This window comes from Python bivittatus, unplaced genomic scaffold (assembly GCF_059951505.1).
Source record: "Python bivittatus isolate LINGU-HERP-01145 unplaced genomic scaffold, Pbiv_v1 ctg000700_np1212, whole genome shotgun sequence".
NCBI lineage: Eukaryota > Metazoa > Chordata > Lepidosauria > Squamata > Pythonidae > Python > Python bivittatus.
The window spans coordinates 883,782-897,300 of record NW_028277098.1 but is presented as its reverse complement, the minus strand read 5'-3'; the positions used below and the strand labels follow the sequence as shown (position 1 = coordinate 897,300).

General features: G+C 36.0%; 1 protein-coding gene across 2 annotated transcripts; it reads left to right on the top strand.

The window, feature by feature from the left end:
• The first annotated feature begins 39 nt into the window (after positions 1–39).
• Positions 40–11,435, top strand: LOC103049240 (mitotic-spindle organizing protein 2A-like). Of its 2 annotated transcripts, none has more exons than XM_007428887.4 (4): positions 40–176; positions 2,136–2,254; positions 7,689–7,826; positions 11,162–11,435. In XM_007428887.4, the coding sequence occupies exons 1-4, from the start codon at positions 40–42 to the stop codon at positions 11,302–11,304; spliced, it is 537 nt and encodes a 178-aa protein (XP_007428949.1). In that variant the 3' UTR covers positions 11,305–11,435. The 2 variants fall into 2 exon arrangements, with proteins under 2 accessions (XP_007428949.1, XP_088009612.1); XM_088153486.1 differs by having other exon boundaries at positions 7,689–7,877.
• The last annotated feature ends 2,084 nt before the right edge of the window (positions 11,436–13,519 follow it).

Here is a 13,519-nt window from a genome sequence, read left to right as displayed (position 1 = left end):
CGTGGAGCCGAAGGCGCCTCTGGAATATCGGCTCCGGTGATGGACGCGGCAGGCCTACTGAAGGGAGGCGCAGCCGTAGGATCGCGAGCTCGGCGGAAGCTTCTTACGGCGGAAGAGGCGGAACTATTTGAACTTGCGCAGGCTGCGGGGAGCGGCATTGACCCGGAAGTGTTTAAGTGAGTGATCGTGGGCTGCGGGGGCTGTGGCTTTGGGATCTTGGAAAAGTGCGGCCTTCGCTTTGTTAGGGACTAGCAGGGATGATATTTCATTCCCTTTCCCTCCCTTCCACAAGAAATGGATGGAAGATAGTGGTGGGAGACCTTACCGCCCAACTAGACTGTAATTGCTTTTTTCTCTATAGAAAATTTTGGACCCGCCTGAAGAGGTGTTGTGTCATCCGTTCACTCTGACCATTTCGGTCCTACCTGCAATTATAACTCTAGCCTGCATAATATAATGCCTTGAGGTTCCTATTTCTCAGACTACAATTGAATATACAGTCGGGATAATAAAAACCGATAAACTTGTATGGTGTTCGGCTAGTAATATGATAATATTATCAGTGAACTGAAGGTTACAGTCAATTGGATTTTCCTAGAATACTGTGATTTTTACATTGAATCTATATATAATAATTAGGTTAGAAATCACACCTGAGCTTTAGCAATCATGGATTTGGTGATTTTGTGGCGTCATTGTGAAAAATCATGGATCCAAAACATGTATTCGAATGGTTTCCCTTGATATTTACATGGCATTCACTAGAAACTTCCATTTGATATGCCACAGAACCACCAGGAATAATCAGATTTGTTTGGTATGGCTCATTCCACAGTCACATGGGATGTGTAGTTCTATGGTGGTTTCAGATAAATCATATCAAAAAATTGAGATGATTCATGAAGATCCTTGTCTTAGATCCATTTTTGCACCATAACAGCACCCACATTTTCTCAATCTGTGATTGTTTTGGCTCATTCTGTGCAGGTGAGTATGATTTAATGGTGGTTTCAGGTGGATTTTTTATTAAAAATGTGAAATCATAGATCTGTCTTTTACTTTTCCCCGCAAACTTGTATATGCAACACATATTTTCAAAACAGTTTAAAAACTTAGAGGTATAGTCCCAGTAATGGGGCAAAACAAGCCCCCATTGATCAGGTTATATTGTAATCATGGGCTTGCAGTTGTGTAAGAATTCAATATATATATCCCTACCCCCATGATGTTATATCAAAGCTAGAGAAATGCTGTTTTAAAGAAGTGAATGATACTTCACAAGGACTCCTTGTGACTGAAGAGGTGGTCTGTGTTTTCACTGGAGAGAATTTTGGTGTACTACGCTAGATCCTATCATAGCTTTAGCTGCCATAAATTACATAAAGGAGCCCAAATACTTGCCAGCATGCAAGTGTTACAAGTCTGAAAGGCTATGGAGATTTGCCACTATGTTGAGCACAGAAACCACCATTGCTGTAGAGTATATGCCAGATAGATAGATAGATAGATAGATAGATAGATAGATAGATAGAAAGAAAGAAAGAAAGAAAGAAAGAAAGAAAGAAAGAAAGAAAGAAAGAAAGAAAGAAAGAAAGAAAATGGTGGAAGCTTGTTTTCCTTTATTTTTGTGAAAAAGGGATATGTATGTGTGTTCAGTAGCCCTGAGTAGGAGACAAAGCATTCAGTTCCTGGCAAGCAAACACCAATCGGTGGTTCTCTAGAGCGGGTAGTTGCTGCTTGACTGGTGGTTCTCTGCAAGAACTGAAACCTATAAACTGTACTCATTCTTAAGGTATTCTGATGTACCAACAGGAATGGAAATAATCAAAACATTGCATAAGTCAATCTCAGATACAGTTTAAACTGGATTCAGAGGAGTTGGCTACCTGGGAAAATCCCCCAATACATTATTGCATGAAATAAAACTTGAGCTGGAAAGAACACTTTCATTTCTATATTCTTGGGGTGGGGTTCCCAATTATATTTATATTCAAATCCTAGAGTACTCCATCAGTTCTTTTAGGCATTTTTACTTAACAAGCCGGAAACAATGTATTCTAAATAATCAAGAAATCCTGTTTGCAAATAATGGAAATGCCAGTATTACATTGGTAAACTCTATTTTCCCTCCTTAGGATCCTGCTGGACCTTCTACGCATGAATGTGGCACCTTTGGCTGTCTTCCAGATGTTGCGTTCCATGTGTGCTGGGCAGAGATTAGTTAGTACTGAGGCTACTCCTGATACAGCACGAGGTCAGTGGTGCCCCTATTTGTTGAGAGGCATGCATTAAGATGCCTTGGAGTCAGGGCTGTCTAAGGTAGGAAACCAGCAACAGTGACAAGAGTACTTTGGATCTTTGGAAGATTGGAAGATTACCTGTACAATAGTTTGATAATTTTCCATTTGGCAAGTATTCTGCAGTCACAGTAGAGTCATAGTAATGTTTAATGTCCTGATATTATTGACCTGAGACAGCATTCGAGCAATACTAAGTATTGGGCTGTTGATATCTATATTTTTAAAACAAGCCATTTTGTCCATGTGGTTGGAATTAAAATTACAAAATCTTTTGTTTTTGTTTTTGTTTTGTTTCATTCTTCAGTCTCTTCTAGTATCTACCAACAGTATAATTTGCGTTCATTTCTTGAAAAATCATACATCAAACTTTATGCTTTTTTAAAAAGTTAATTCTGGATCTCAGTTTACTGCATTCTGAGTTTGCATTTATAAGCTCTAGATAGTGTTCTTTCTCTAAGTAACTTACTAGGAGCATATAGAACTGCCATATGTTGTATCAGATCATTGAACTATCCATCTCAGTATTATATTTGCTGATTGTCTCAACTCTGCCAGAGTTTGGACCTAATTCTTTCTAAGCCAAATCTGCAGTTGCCAGAAATACATTCTCCTATATAACAAAGTATATATTACTAAGCTACCATTGACCTGGCATGTTTTCAATCAAATATAACAGTAGTAGTGCAATTTTACAGTCTTATGTTGCTTTCACTCTAAAAATTAACCAAGCTCTCTGGAGGTAAAATTGTCTAATTTAAATAATGGTTATTTCATTAATATGCAGCCACAGACTTCTGTTGCATTATAGATTGTTCTTTGTGTGTGAGAGTCAGGACAACAACTTAAATCATTGCAACAAACAAATATTTATTCCTCTTGTCATTCAAATCAAATCTTTATTATGGTCATAGACCAGCATAATCCTCTTGTTACTGTTCCTCTGCAGTTCTCTCTGTGTTCAGCAACAAACATTGGGCCTATTTCATTTTAGAATGGTAGCTGCTAATTATCATGAGTGTTGGTAGAAAAGAGCACATTTGAATAAGTAATTAATATCAGGGTTACCTTTATTGGTAACCTAGGCTCCTTCACAGCATTTGTAACAATGATTCTCCTTGGCACTACATATATCATCCAATGCTTCTGTAGTTTCTGGCTTAGTGTCAATTCGCAAGAAGAGCAGTAAGGTGACTTGATCAAATGGGAGTATGCTGCTGACATGAGGTTTTAAACAGCAAAAACATGACACTACAGTAGAAACTATACAGTACTAGGGTCAACTGTTCAGGCATTAAAACTGAACAGCAGAAAGTATGAAGAGCGTAGAAGTCCAATTTGGTCAACAGGGAACAAGCTTACAAGAATGGGGGTAGATGAAACAACAGGCTATATGCTGTGTTCTCTTTTAGTGGCTCTTCTCGGTTACATCTCTGAGCATTTGTGTTAGTCCTTGTTTGGAATTCTTGGTGCTCTCTGAGCTTGATTGTTTGCTTGCAGTTGTTTCATTACCCAACTTGGTAACAACATCAGTGCAAGCACTAGTTGGGTAATGAAATGTCTGCAAGCAAACAACCAGGCTCAGAGAGCACCAAAAATTCCACAGTTCAACCCTGAGCTACAGATATTCTCTTTTATTAGACTTTGTGTTTTAATTTTTCTGGCATTTATTGCTATAAGCTGCAAGAGATTATCTCCCTGAGTGTCATCATTCCTAATAGGTCTCACATAAACACTGTTGAATTTATTTTGAGAGGTTTTTTTTCTTAATACTTGTGAAATCTCTGACATCACATCTATGAAACTTGCTGTATTAAAATTGAATTCTGACCATATGTAATACTGCCCAGTTACTTCCCATTCCTATATAACCCTCCCCACCCCTCAACCCAGTCCTCATTTTTTTCCAAGTTGAAAAAGCACAGTAAAGTCTAAAAAGCTAGACTGTGTTCTAATAGAACCTCAGGCTAGATTCATACATCAAAAATGGCTGTGTTTCAACAAACCTTGGTTAAGCAAACCATGGCTTAGCCTAATATACAAAGTCAGAGTGTCCTTTCTGATAGTGGAGTATATTGCTGCTGCTTCTATTAGGTTGCTTCTTGCTGTAAGAAACCTCTGAATTAAATTAAAGGCACATCAGTACATATAAGAAAGCAAACATTTTTACTGAGGAAAAAAGTTTTTAGGGGAGTGAAGAGTTTGAGAAGCAAGTGTAAGAGAAGCACTTAACCCTTTTCTTGCTGCTTCTTCATTCTACCCTTATCCCCACCCCAAACAGCTCCATCACACACATATATAAGATAAAAAGAAAATCACCTTCCAGTTTAGTTTTTACTGGTGACTTACAAAACACATCCATTCAGTTTTCTGGGTATGATAGAAAGAGGTTTGGCACTACCTTTTGAAAAAATTCCCAATCAAGATAGTTCATATATTGACCCTCAAAAGTGTGTCTGAAGACTTGAGTAGGAAAATAAGTAAGTACTTCCTTAACTGATTGTCCAGTCTAAACTGTGGTCCGAGACTTACAGACTTGTAGTTCAATATCTGTCATACGATAGAGGGCAATACATTAGAAGATTTCATTCAATCTTGGAAAATCCTGGAAAACTGGAATCCTATCCGTAATTAGCAACAGGTGCTAATGCATCTATGGATTTTTAAAATTATATTTGAAAAATATTTAAGCCAGTGGGCATTGTCACATCTTATGGTAACAAATTTCATAAATCAGTTATGTGTGTTACATAGAAATACTTAAAAAAAAAATCAAATATCCAAAGTTACCAGGATATATGGTGGTACATATTTCAGTTGTGGCAATGAAATACTGTAGATTATATATTAATTTTCCCTATTTACTGATAAGGTCTGAATTGCAATTGCTATTGTTGCCCATAAATTTAGTTTAGAGAGGTGTTCTGATGCTCCTTGTATTTCATCTAGTGTTTAATAATCATTAATTAAATATTATTTTTATATTGATTGATGATATAAAATTTATATCTTGCCTTTCTAGTGTGTACACATCACTCAGAATGATTGTCATTTGCAAATTTACCTATCTTCCTGTTCACCCCTGACTATAGATAATTTATGATGCAATCAAATGTGTTCCATTCAAAATTTTATATTAGGCATTTCATGAACTATAACATTGACCCAATGTTTGATATATAAAGTCTGTACAGGTATTCTAGAACAAACCAACCACTATGGGGAACCTTTAAACCTGCTAGGGCTCCCTGCCACTGTCCTGAAGCTGTTTGTTTTTGAATAAAACATTTTGTAAGAAAGCTTATTATATTATAGATGGAAGTTTAGTTCTGCCACCTATAACTTTACTTGGATTTTTAATCATGTAATATAACAATTAGCTTACAATGCCAGAATGTTTTGATAACCAATATTGCTTTGTGTATGGTCACAATTAAAATTTATTTATTTATTTATTTACTCCATTTATATAGCTGCCCATCTCAGACCAGTGACTCTGAGCAGATATATAAATTGTCACTGTTTTGTAAACTTTATACTTTAATCTGATCTTTCTACTTAAAATATGTCTAGCCTCAAGTTAAATTCAACTTTCAACTCAGGATAACATTGCAGTTATCTGATACTATACTCCAGTGTTTCTCAACCTTGGCAACTTTAAGATTTTGAACTTCAGTTCCCAGAATGATGGCACAATACCTTTTGGGTTACATCTAGAACTGAACAAGTGCATTTCCTATTTATTTATTTAGGTAGGTAGGTAAGTATTTAAGAAGAACAGAATCATGAAGAAAAATACAAAAGAAAAACAAAAAGAAAAAAAGATTTAAAAGCAATGTAAGATAGAGGAAAATTTTTGAAGTACATTAGTTTAGTACTGTAGACTTCAGAAGAATATTAAAATGCAAGCCACCAAGAGTTTATGGATTGTGGCAAGGTAGAAATATGGTAAATAAACTCGTCAATATTCAATAATTAAAAACAATAGCCAGTATAATATGAACCATGTCAGAATAAATAATTAATAAAGGTTTTTGTGTAATCTAAGAATTCTATCCTTATTTAACATATCAAACAAAAACTATTATAGTAAAGCCTTGTGTTTAGAGAAACCCAAACTTCAGAGGTGGTATAAATCTTTATGTAGAATTGTAATCATAAATGGTTTCTAAATTGAATTAAATTCTGTATCAGACTTGGTTCACAAATGTGAGATTATTTTTGACATTGACGTATACTGCCACATCTTAGCTTGCCATCCTTCATAGAGGGACTTAAATATAATTTTTCAAGTGCACTTCCTGTTGCTTTCTTCTCTTCAACTGGGTATTCAAATATATAAGAGTAGTTTTCAGGTTGTTCATGGAAGAGGTAGTTTTAAGAATCTTTTCTACTGACCAGAGCGTATAACCAGTAAAATAAAATAATTGGCTAAAACTGTTGTTACACAAAACTAACACTTTCATTCAGGCTTTATGTGCTCCAAAGCTTTTTGGAATTTAATTAATTCATTTATATTTCTTTTGGTATAGCATATACTGTGAATTTGTCTATGAAGAGAAAAAGCTAGTTTGAAGGCATTAGCTTTAACTGGGGATAAGGCTGTCCTTACCTTCATGTTATAATTATTAAAATATTTTTTGCGGGGGAGGGGGGTATTATTTTACAATACTGCATTTAATCAAAGCAAAGTAGTATGATTAGTTTACAAAGTGTAGAGAAACTTAAACTCCTATAATACTTAGGGTGCATTATACCTGTAATTGCATTTTTTTAAAAAATTTAGCGCTAAGTGTTCTGGGGCTATATTAAGTGGGAATGGATTTTGACGTTCTTCTGGCAAAAGCATTCTCTCTGATTATTGCCCAGTCTTTACTGTATCAGACTGTGCTAAGATTGCAGCAATGGAGTCAGAGCATTTCCTTTGCCCTGAACTATAAGCTAAATTCTAGCGTCATTACATATAGAGTAGGAGAACTACCATTCACTTTACTGATTATGCTCTTATTGTATAATATACCATTAAGGATGACTTTGAAATACATATATTGCAGATATGTTTTACAAAAATTAATATCATGCAGTGCCTTATTTGTGGCATTCCAAAATTATTTCAAAAATGCAACAAATAAGCTTGGTAGAGCAGCTAGCTATCTTGGTCCCATTTTCTCCTAAATAGTTCAGGTTGATTAGAACATCTTATTCTTGTATCTGGATCTACAGTTTTCCACTGTATGAACTGCATGTATGTAAAACAAACAACCACCAAAAAGCAATAGTGGTCATGACGTAATAGCTTTTAAAGTATGTAAATATAGATTCACAAGTTTGTGTTTGTGTCTATAGCCATGCGGTGTTTCTAATTTGTTTCTGTGTCTCTCTTTGAATTAGAGCCCCCAATTGTGTCTGCCAAGGCCAGTAAAATCCCTGCACCACTCTCATTTTCCTCTGTCCTTCGGCCTCCACGAATAAGAGTCCCTAAGGCTGTGGTCTACAGTCCTGCTGCAGCTTGCTCGCCTCTCTCTCAAGGTCCCCCTGGCTCTTTCCAGTTTTCTTGCTGCCTGTTCTCTCCTTTTGCAGGTTGTGTGTGTTAGTTATCTACTGGGTTTTAGGGCAGTCTTGAGAAAGGAAAGTGATTCTCTTGCCTTCAGATTTGAAGAGTTCTTACTTGGACTAAGAACTCTTGATTTCAGCAGAACTTGCTTCCAAGTAAATGTACTCATTATTTTAACTTACACATTCTGAACTCTGTGCAAATAATATTCATTCCAATTCTAGTAATTTTTCAACACTGGACATTATGGTTGCATAAAAAGGTTGGGGAACCCAGTATATTTTTATCAGTGTATATTATTGCATATGCAAAACGTTTCAAATTTGAAACAGCTTTTTTAAAAGCAGGTTATTTTGAATTTACAAACTCAGAATAGTTCTGGTGAGGTTGGAGCAGTCTTGGAATGCTTCTGGAAGGTGGGAACAGCTGTTGAGGGTTTCAACTCCAAAATGGGGGTTCTTTTAGCTCAAAACATTTTGGATGTACATGTACAACTAGTACATGTACAACTAGTACATGTCTCTAAATATACCATCTTTGCAGGACTGCAACCTTGGGAATTATGACTAAAAGTTCCCTGTGTTTTCTGAAAGGAGTTTTACAACCACACATAACTGTAGCACCAAGTAGGAAATGCCATGCAGATTTAGCATTGCTAATCTGGATCATGCTGATTCTATTGCCTCATTTAGATCAAATACAGAATGTTTTTGTCTATCTGGCACTGTAATCCCTCCAATCATTTGAAAATGTTAAAATACATACTGTATTAAGCTTTTTGTTGAAGAATCTGTTTCACCTAGTACATTAGGTTGCAAGATACCATAATGTTTTTGTGGCTAAGTTATTTTTCTGAGATATTTGTACTATGTCTCCTTTTCTTCCATCAACATGTTGAGCTTTCATAAGGTTTTTGCATCAAGATATTGTCTTGATCCTTGGCTTTCAGAATTCTGACTTGCAGGCTTTGTGACACCTGAATGGAATGTTCTTGATCAGTTGGGGCACATTTTACAACATACATTTTGTGGAGTATCCTATTTTAAATATAAATATGTGGTATTGACTTTTTATTCCCAAAATATTAGCTTGTTCTTTTCTGAGAAACTTTCTGTACCCTATCTCATTCTGCCATTGTTCTACCAACTACTACAGTTAGCAAATTGTGGGAGCTGCTAGTTTCTTCTGCATGCAGAAGACAATGCAGCAACTTCTACAAATGAAAAATACCTGGGACAGAAAATGTTCTTTGAGGAATCAGACCAGTATGAACGAACCTTTCCAAAACTTCATGGAGCATATTGATTTAAATACTTGCCCTATGGTTATTGTTTCTGAGGAAATCTATGTTTGCATCTGAGAATGGTGAAAAGTTTCCTTCAGCTTTCACTTCATTCATTTTGGTAAAGTATCTGACAATTTTGTATATGTACAGGAGAGAATGCTGGTAAGAGTTCTGAATCCAGTGAATGACTAGTTTCTCTGATTTGGTGGATCATATAAAAAGTGTGAGATATCTGGAGGAAGTCTGAAATGTATAAAGATTTTCTTCAAAATGTTGATACTTGGAAAGAATCAATCCTTGCTGTGAGATTTAGATTTGTAGAACTGGATTTTAACAAATTTAACATAAGGGGTTCAAATAGGAGAAAAAAACAGCAAGTCCAAGACTATTACAACTCTTGGTGAAAATGGAAATTATCCTGTCATAAGTGACAGAAGTGACCCAGAAAGTTCTAACTTTCATTAGGGAAATAGTGTGAAAAGATGTATTATTTCTGCCCATATCCTTACCTTCAAAGCTGGAATCCAGAATTGGCTTGTGAAACTGCTATTTTCTGCTACTTTCCTCCCATTTCCTGGTGAGAGTCTACAACCTTGGCAACTTTAAGAAGAGTGGATTTCAATTCCCAGAATTCCTCAGCCATCATGCTGGCTCAGGAATTCTGAGAATTGAAGTCCACACTTCTTAAAGTCACCAAGGTTGAGACACACTGATCTATCTATTGTGCCCAATGCTGACATGAGATACCATGGCCACATAAGGCATACATCTAGAGGACAGACACTTTCAAAGATGCGTTGAACAATACTAAACTGGCTTAAAATTAATTAATGGAATAATTAAAATATTTTTGCATGCCATTTATAAATGGCAAGCTCTGTGATGCCATTTAAGAATAACATTTTTGTTAGAGTGCTTTGAGTACATATTCATTAAATATTATAAAAGCCAAGGGCTTTGAACATCACTTGATAGAAAGAAACACCATCTTTTTTCTTTTGCTCCTAATTCTTAATTTGGAAATCAGGGATCTAAACCATGAACTATTGCAGCATTGTGAAAGATCCAAACTATTATTAGAATAACATTTTATCTTAACAAAGTATTAGTTTTTGCAATTTGTATGGAAAAACATTTATTGAAGTTGGACCCATAAGGAAAAATTGGCACATTTATCAAAAGGGGACCAAAACATGCACCTACTAATAATTGAAATGCACATTTTAATCTTTGACTAAAGATGTTCTGGTTATATTGCTAATTTACATGGATTAAAGGTTAAAGTCTTTACATCAACTAGAGGATTTTGGAATTTGAGTAGCAGAATTATTTTACAAAGTAATTTTCCCTACATTAAAAAACAACCTCTATCATATAATTGTATTACATGCTGCTGTCAGCAAAACAGTTTGGCTCTGGAGCAGTCATGTGATATTACACTAATTGCTGAAATACATAATTCATTTTTATTTCAAGAATGAAAAGCAAATTTTGTGAGTAGGGAGAAATTCACCAGAGGTCTTCAAAGAGAGGGTGGATCATCATCTCTGTCAGAGATACTTAGTGGAGCCTGCACTGAGCAGGGGACTGGACTACGGTAGTGATTTCTATGGTCTCTTCTGACCCTGTGATTCTGCAGACTTATAAGAAAAGAACAGAGTTTGGAAAAGGCTGAAAGAAGTTCTGTTCATCTTCATGCTGCTCTTCAGTTGCAGGGAATATTGATAATGTGAGGTACAGGTCAGTAAGCTTGGTTATGCTATTAAATATTCCTTGTTTTCAGCAGTGGGTCTTAGGAAGACAGACCTGATAAGTATTGATTTGGATAATTCAGCTACTATTAGATCTGGTTTAGTATATTTTTAGTCTTAAATATTGTGAGCTTGTAGCTAGTGACCATGCAGAGAACTTATTAAATGTATATTTCTAGATACATTTCAGATTTTTTTTTAATATTTCAGCAACCCTAACAGTTGATAGATTGGTCATAATAATTCTCTGAACTTAGCCTTTCTTTTCCTCCAGGGAGAGCCAGAACCATTTCTACAGCAGCTGGGAACCAAGCTGTGTCAGATCATAGCAATCGAGAAGGATCTGGTCAACGAGTACCACGGCAGCCAAGTGCCAGCAGGCTGCAGAAGACTGGGTGTCCTGTAAAAAATACATAGATACTTTAAAAATGGCTAGAAAAATGATTCTGATGTTCCAAAATGTCAAACATAGCTCATTCCAAGAAAACTAGTGCCTAGAATGCTACGTAATGTTCTAACTATTAAAGAATATAATGAATCTGTCCAAATTAATTTGTTTTTATAATTTCAATATCAGGCAGTACAGAACGTATTGTTTCAGTATTTCTCATTTTACTGTTTATTATTATGCGTTGCTTTGTTATTTCATCAATATGTTGATTTCTGTTTGGTTGGGCAGAATTTAATTTTTAAAATTAAGATTAAAAAATCCCTTAGTTTGACTCCTAGGGTAACCATTTTTAGCAGTAGTACAGAAGTGATTTGCCATTGCCTTCTTCCATGAATGAATTAAAATCTCTCTCTCTCTCTTCAGTCAAGCCTATAGCTCTGGGACTTTCTGATGGTCTCTCGTGCAAGTGCTAACCAGGTCTGAGCCTGCTTAGTTTTTCCAAGGTCAGCCAAAGTTGGGTAGACACTGCTACTCAGCTAGGCATTAAACATGCATGCCATCTTTCATCCAATAGGCAGCCAACCCTAAATCCTGAAATCCTGTGCAGATATTTTTGAGAATAAATCCCAGAAACAAACTATTAAAGAATACAGAGCAAAGGTGCAAATGGCATTTTGAGCCCATCTAACCTCTTAAACATGCTAAGCAGCTGTTTTTTTGAAACATTAATTAGAAAATTACTTTGGATTGACTATACATACACTGATCATAATCCTGTTCAGTTAATGTATTCTTCAAGAAATGCAGTGACTGCATATTCAGAAGAGAATAAGACTATCAATGGCTTTATGCTACCCTTAATACAGGGGCTGCATTAATTTGAATAGCATTTGCTGAGGAACAACAGCAGGAGAGTCCTATACATGCTTACCATAGGATGGATTAGTTATATAACTGGTGTGATTTCCCTAATGTTTCCCACAACTAGTGTCTTTCAGCTGTTTTAGGATACAACTTCCAGAATTATTGCCACTGCTATCTGTCCCCCACGTAGCCCACTAACAATTAGTTTTCCATTTTTGATCTATGCGAGAAGTTCTTAAACAGTTTTCGTATTCCATGAAAAAGTTTTCCCTCAGTCCTTTCCTCTGATGTTTTATGTGACCAGGGGAGGTTTACGTTTGGCTACATTAGGACAGGCATTTGGAGAACTGAGATGATTATGAGCGTTAGATAGAACAAAGGAGCAACGAGTTCAAAACCGAAGGATTGCAAAAAAAAAAAAAAACCATGCTTGTAAGAGATAGTATAACAAAACTAATCAATTTGTGGTATATTTTGAACTATTGCCTACACTCTTTGCTCACCATCATCTGTGGAAAGAACTGCTCACTTGTATTTTTCAGTAATGTGCAGCCCTATTTCCAATGCCTTGAGCCATCTTGTCTCTCCAGCAGCTTCAGCAGTATTTTATCTGCTGCTCTGACCTCTCCCCTGCATTTCCTCTGCAGCCTTTCACCTGAATTTAAAGTAGTATCTGCTGGCACATTACATTCTGAGAGGCAGTTCCTCACCCCGGTTGTTCCCTCCTGCACTGCTGTTTTGTAAGTGTATGTCATACACTTACAATAATAAAATGAACTGTTGTTTGACTTTAGATGCTTCTCTACACTGACTGACAGCTGTACTGAATCAGCGTTTCCTTTCCCTGGAGATACAAGCTGTTTAAATGACAATGAATGTTTGCTCATAGAAATAACAGAAATAATTTGATGCATTTGCATGCATACATGGCAGTGTTTCAGTCCACTTTGTGGCTGCCTTAGATGTTACTTTGGTGCCCAGGACTTTGTTCTGTCAGTTGATCAAAATAAATGATTGGCAACTAAAGGTGTAGGCAGGAGATTGAGAAATATGCAGCTTGCTTATTTAGTAATGACGGTATTTGCTAAATACATAGCGGAGAGACTGATGGCAGTATTACTGTTATGGATTATTATTTATGCCTCCTTCAAGGTATGCATAAATAATAATTTTTTTTGCTGCAGTTGGTGGTCGTTTACAAATCTCCCTTTGGGAGGTAAAGTAGTAGAACAAACAGAAAATACAATATTATGATAAGCATTTCCTCTTGGGAGATGCTCGTCTTGGAAATGCTAGGGATTAAGTTAATTTGGATGTATTGTAAACTGTTCTAGGAAGATTTTATTTTGAAGGATGGCATGTACTTTCAAAAATAAA

Coding starts and splice junctions, on each gene's coding strand:
- LOC103049240 (XM_088153486.1), top strand. CDS start 40: ATGGACGCGGCAGGCCTACTGAAGGGAGGCGCAGCCGTAGGATCGCGA. Junction 2,255..7,688: donor TACTCCTGATACAGCACGAG/GTCAGTGGTGCC, acceptor TCTTTGAATTAG/AGCCCCCAATTGTGTCTGCC. Junction 7,878..11,161: donor CCTGTTCTCTCCTTTTGCAG/GTTGTGTGTGTT, acceptor CTTTTCCTCCAG/GGAGAGCCAGAACCATTTCT.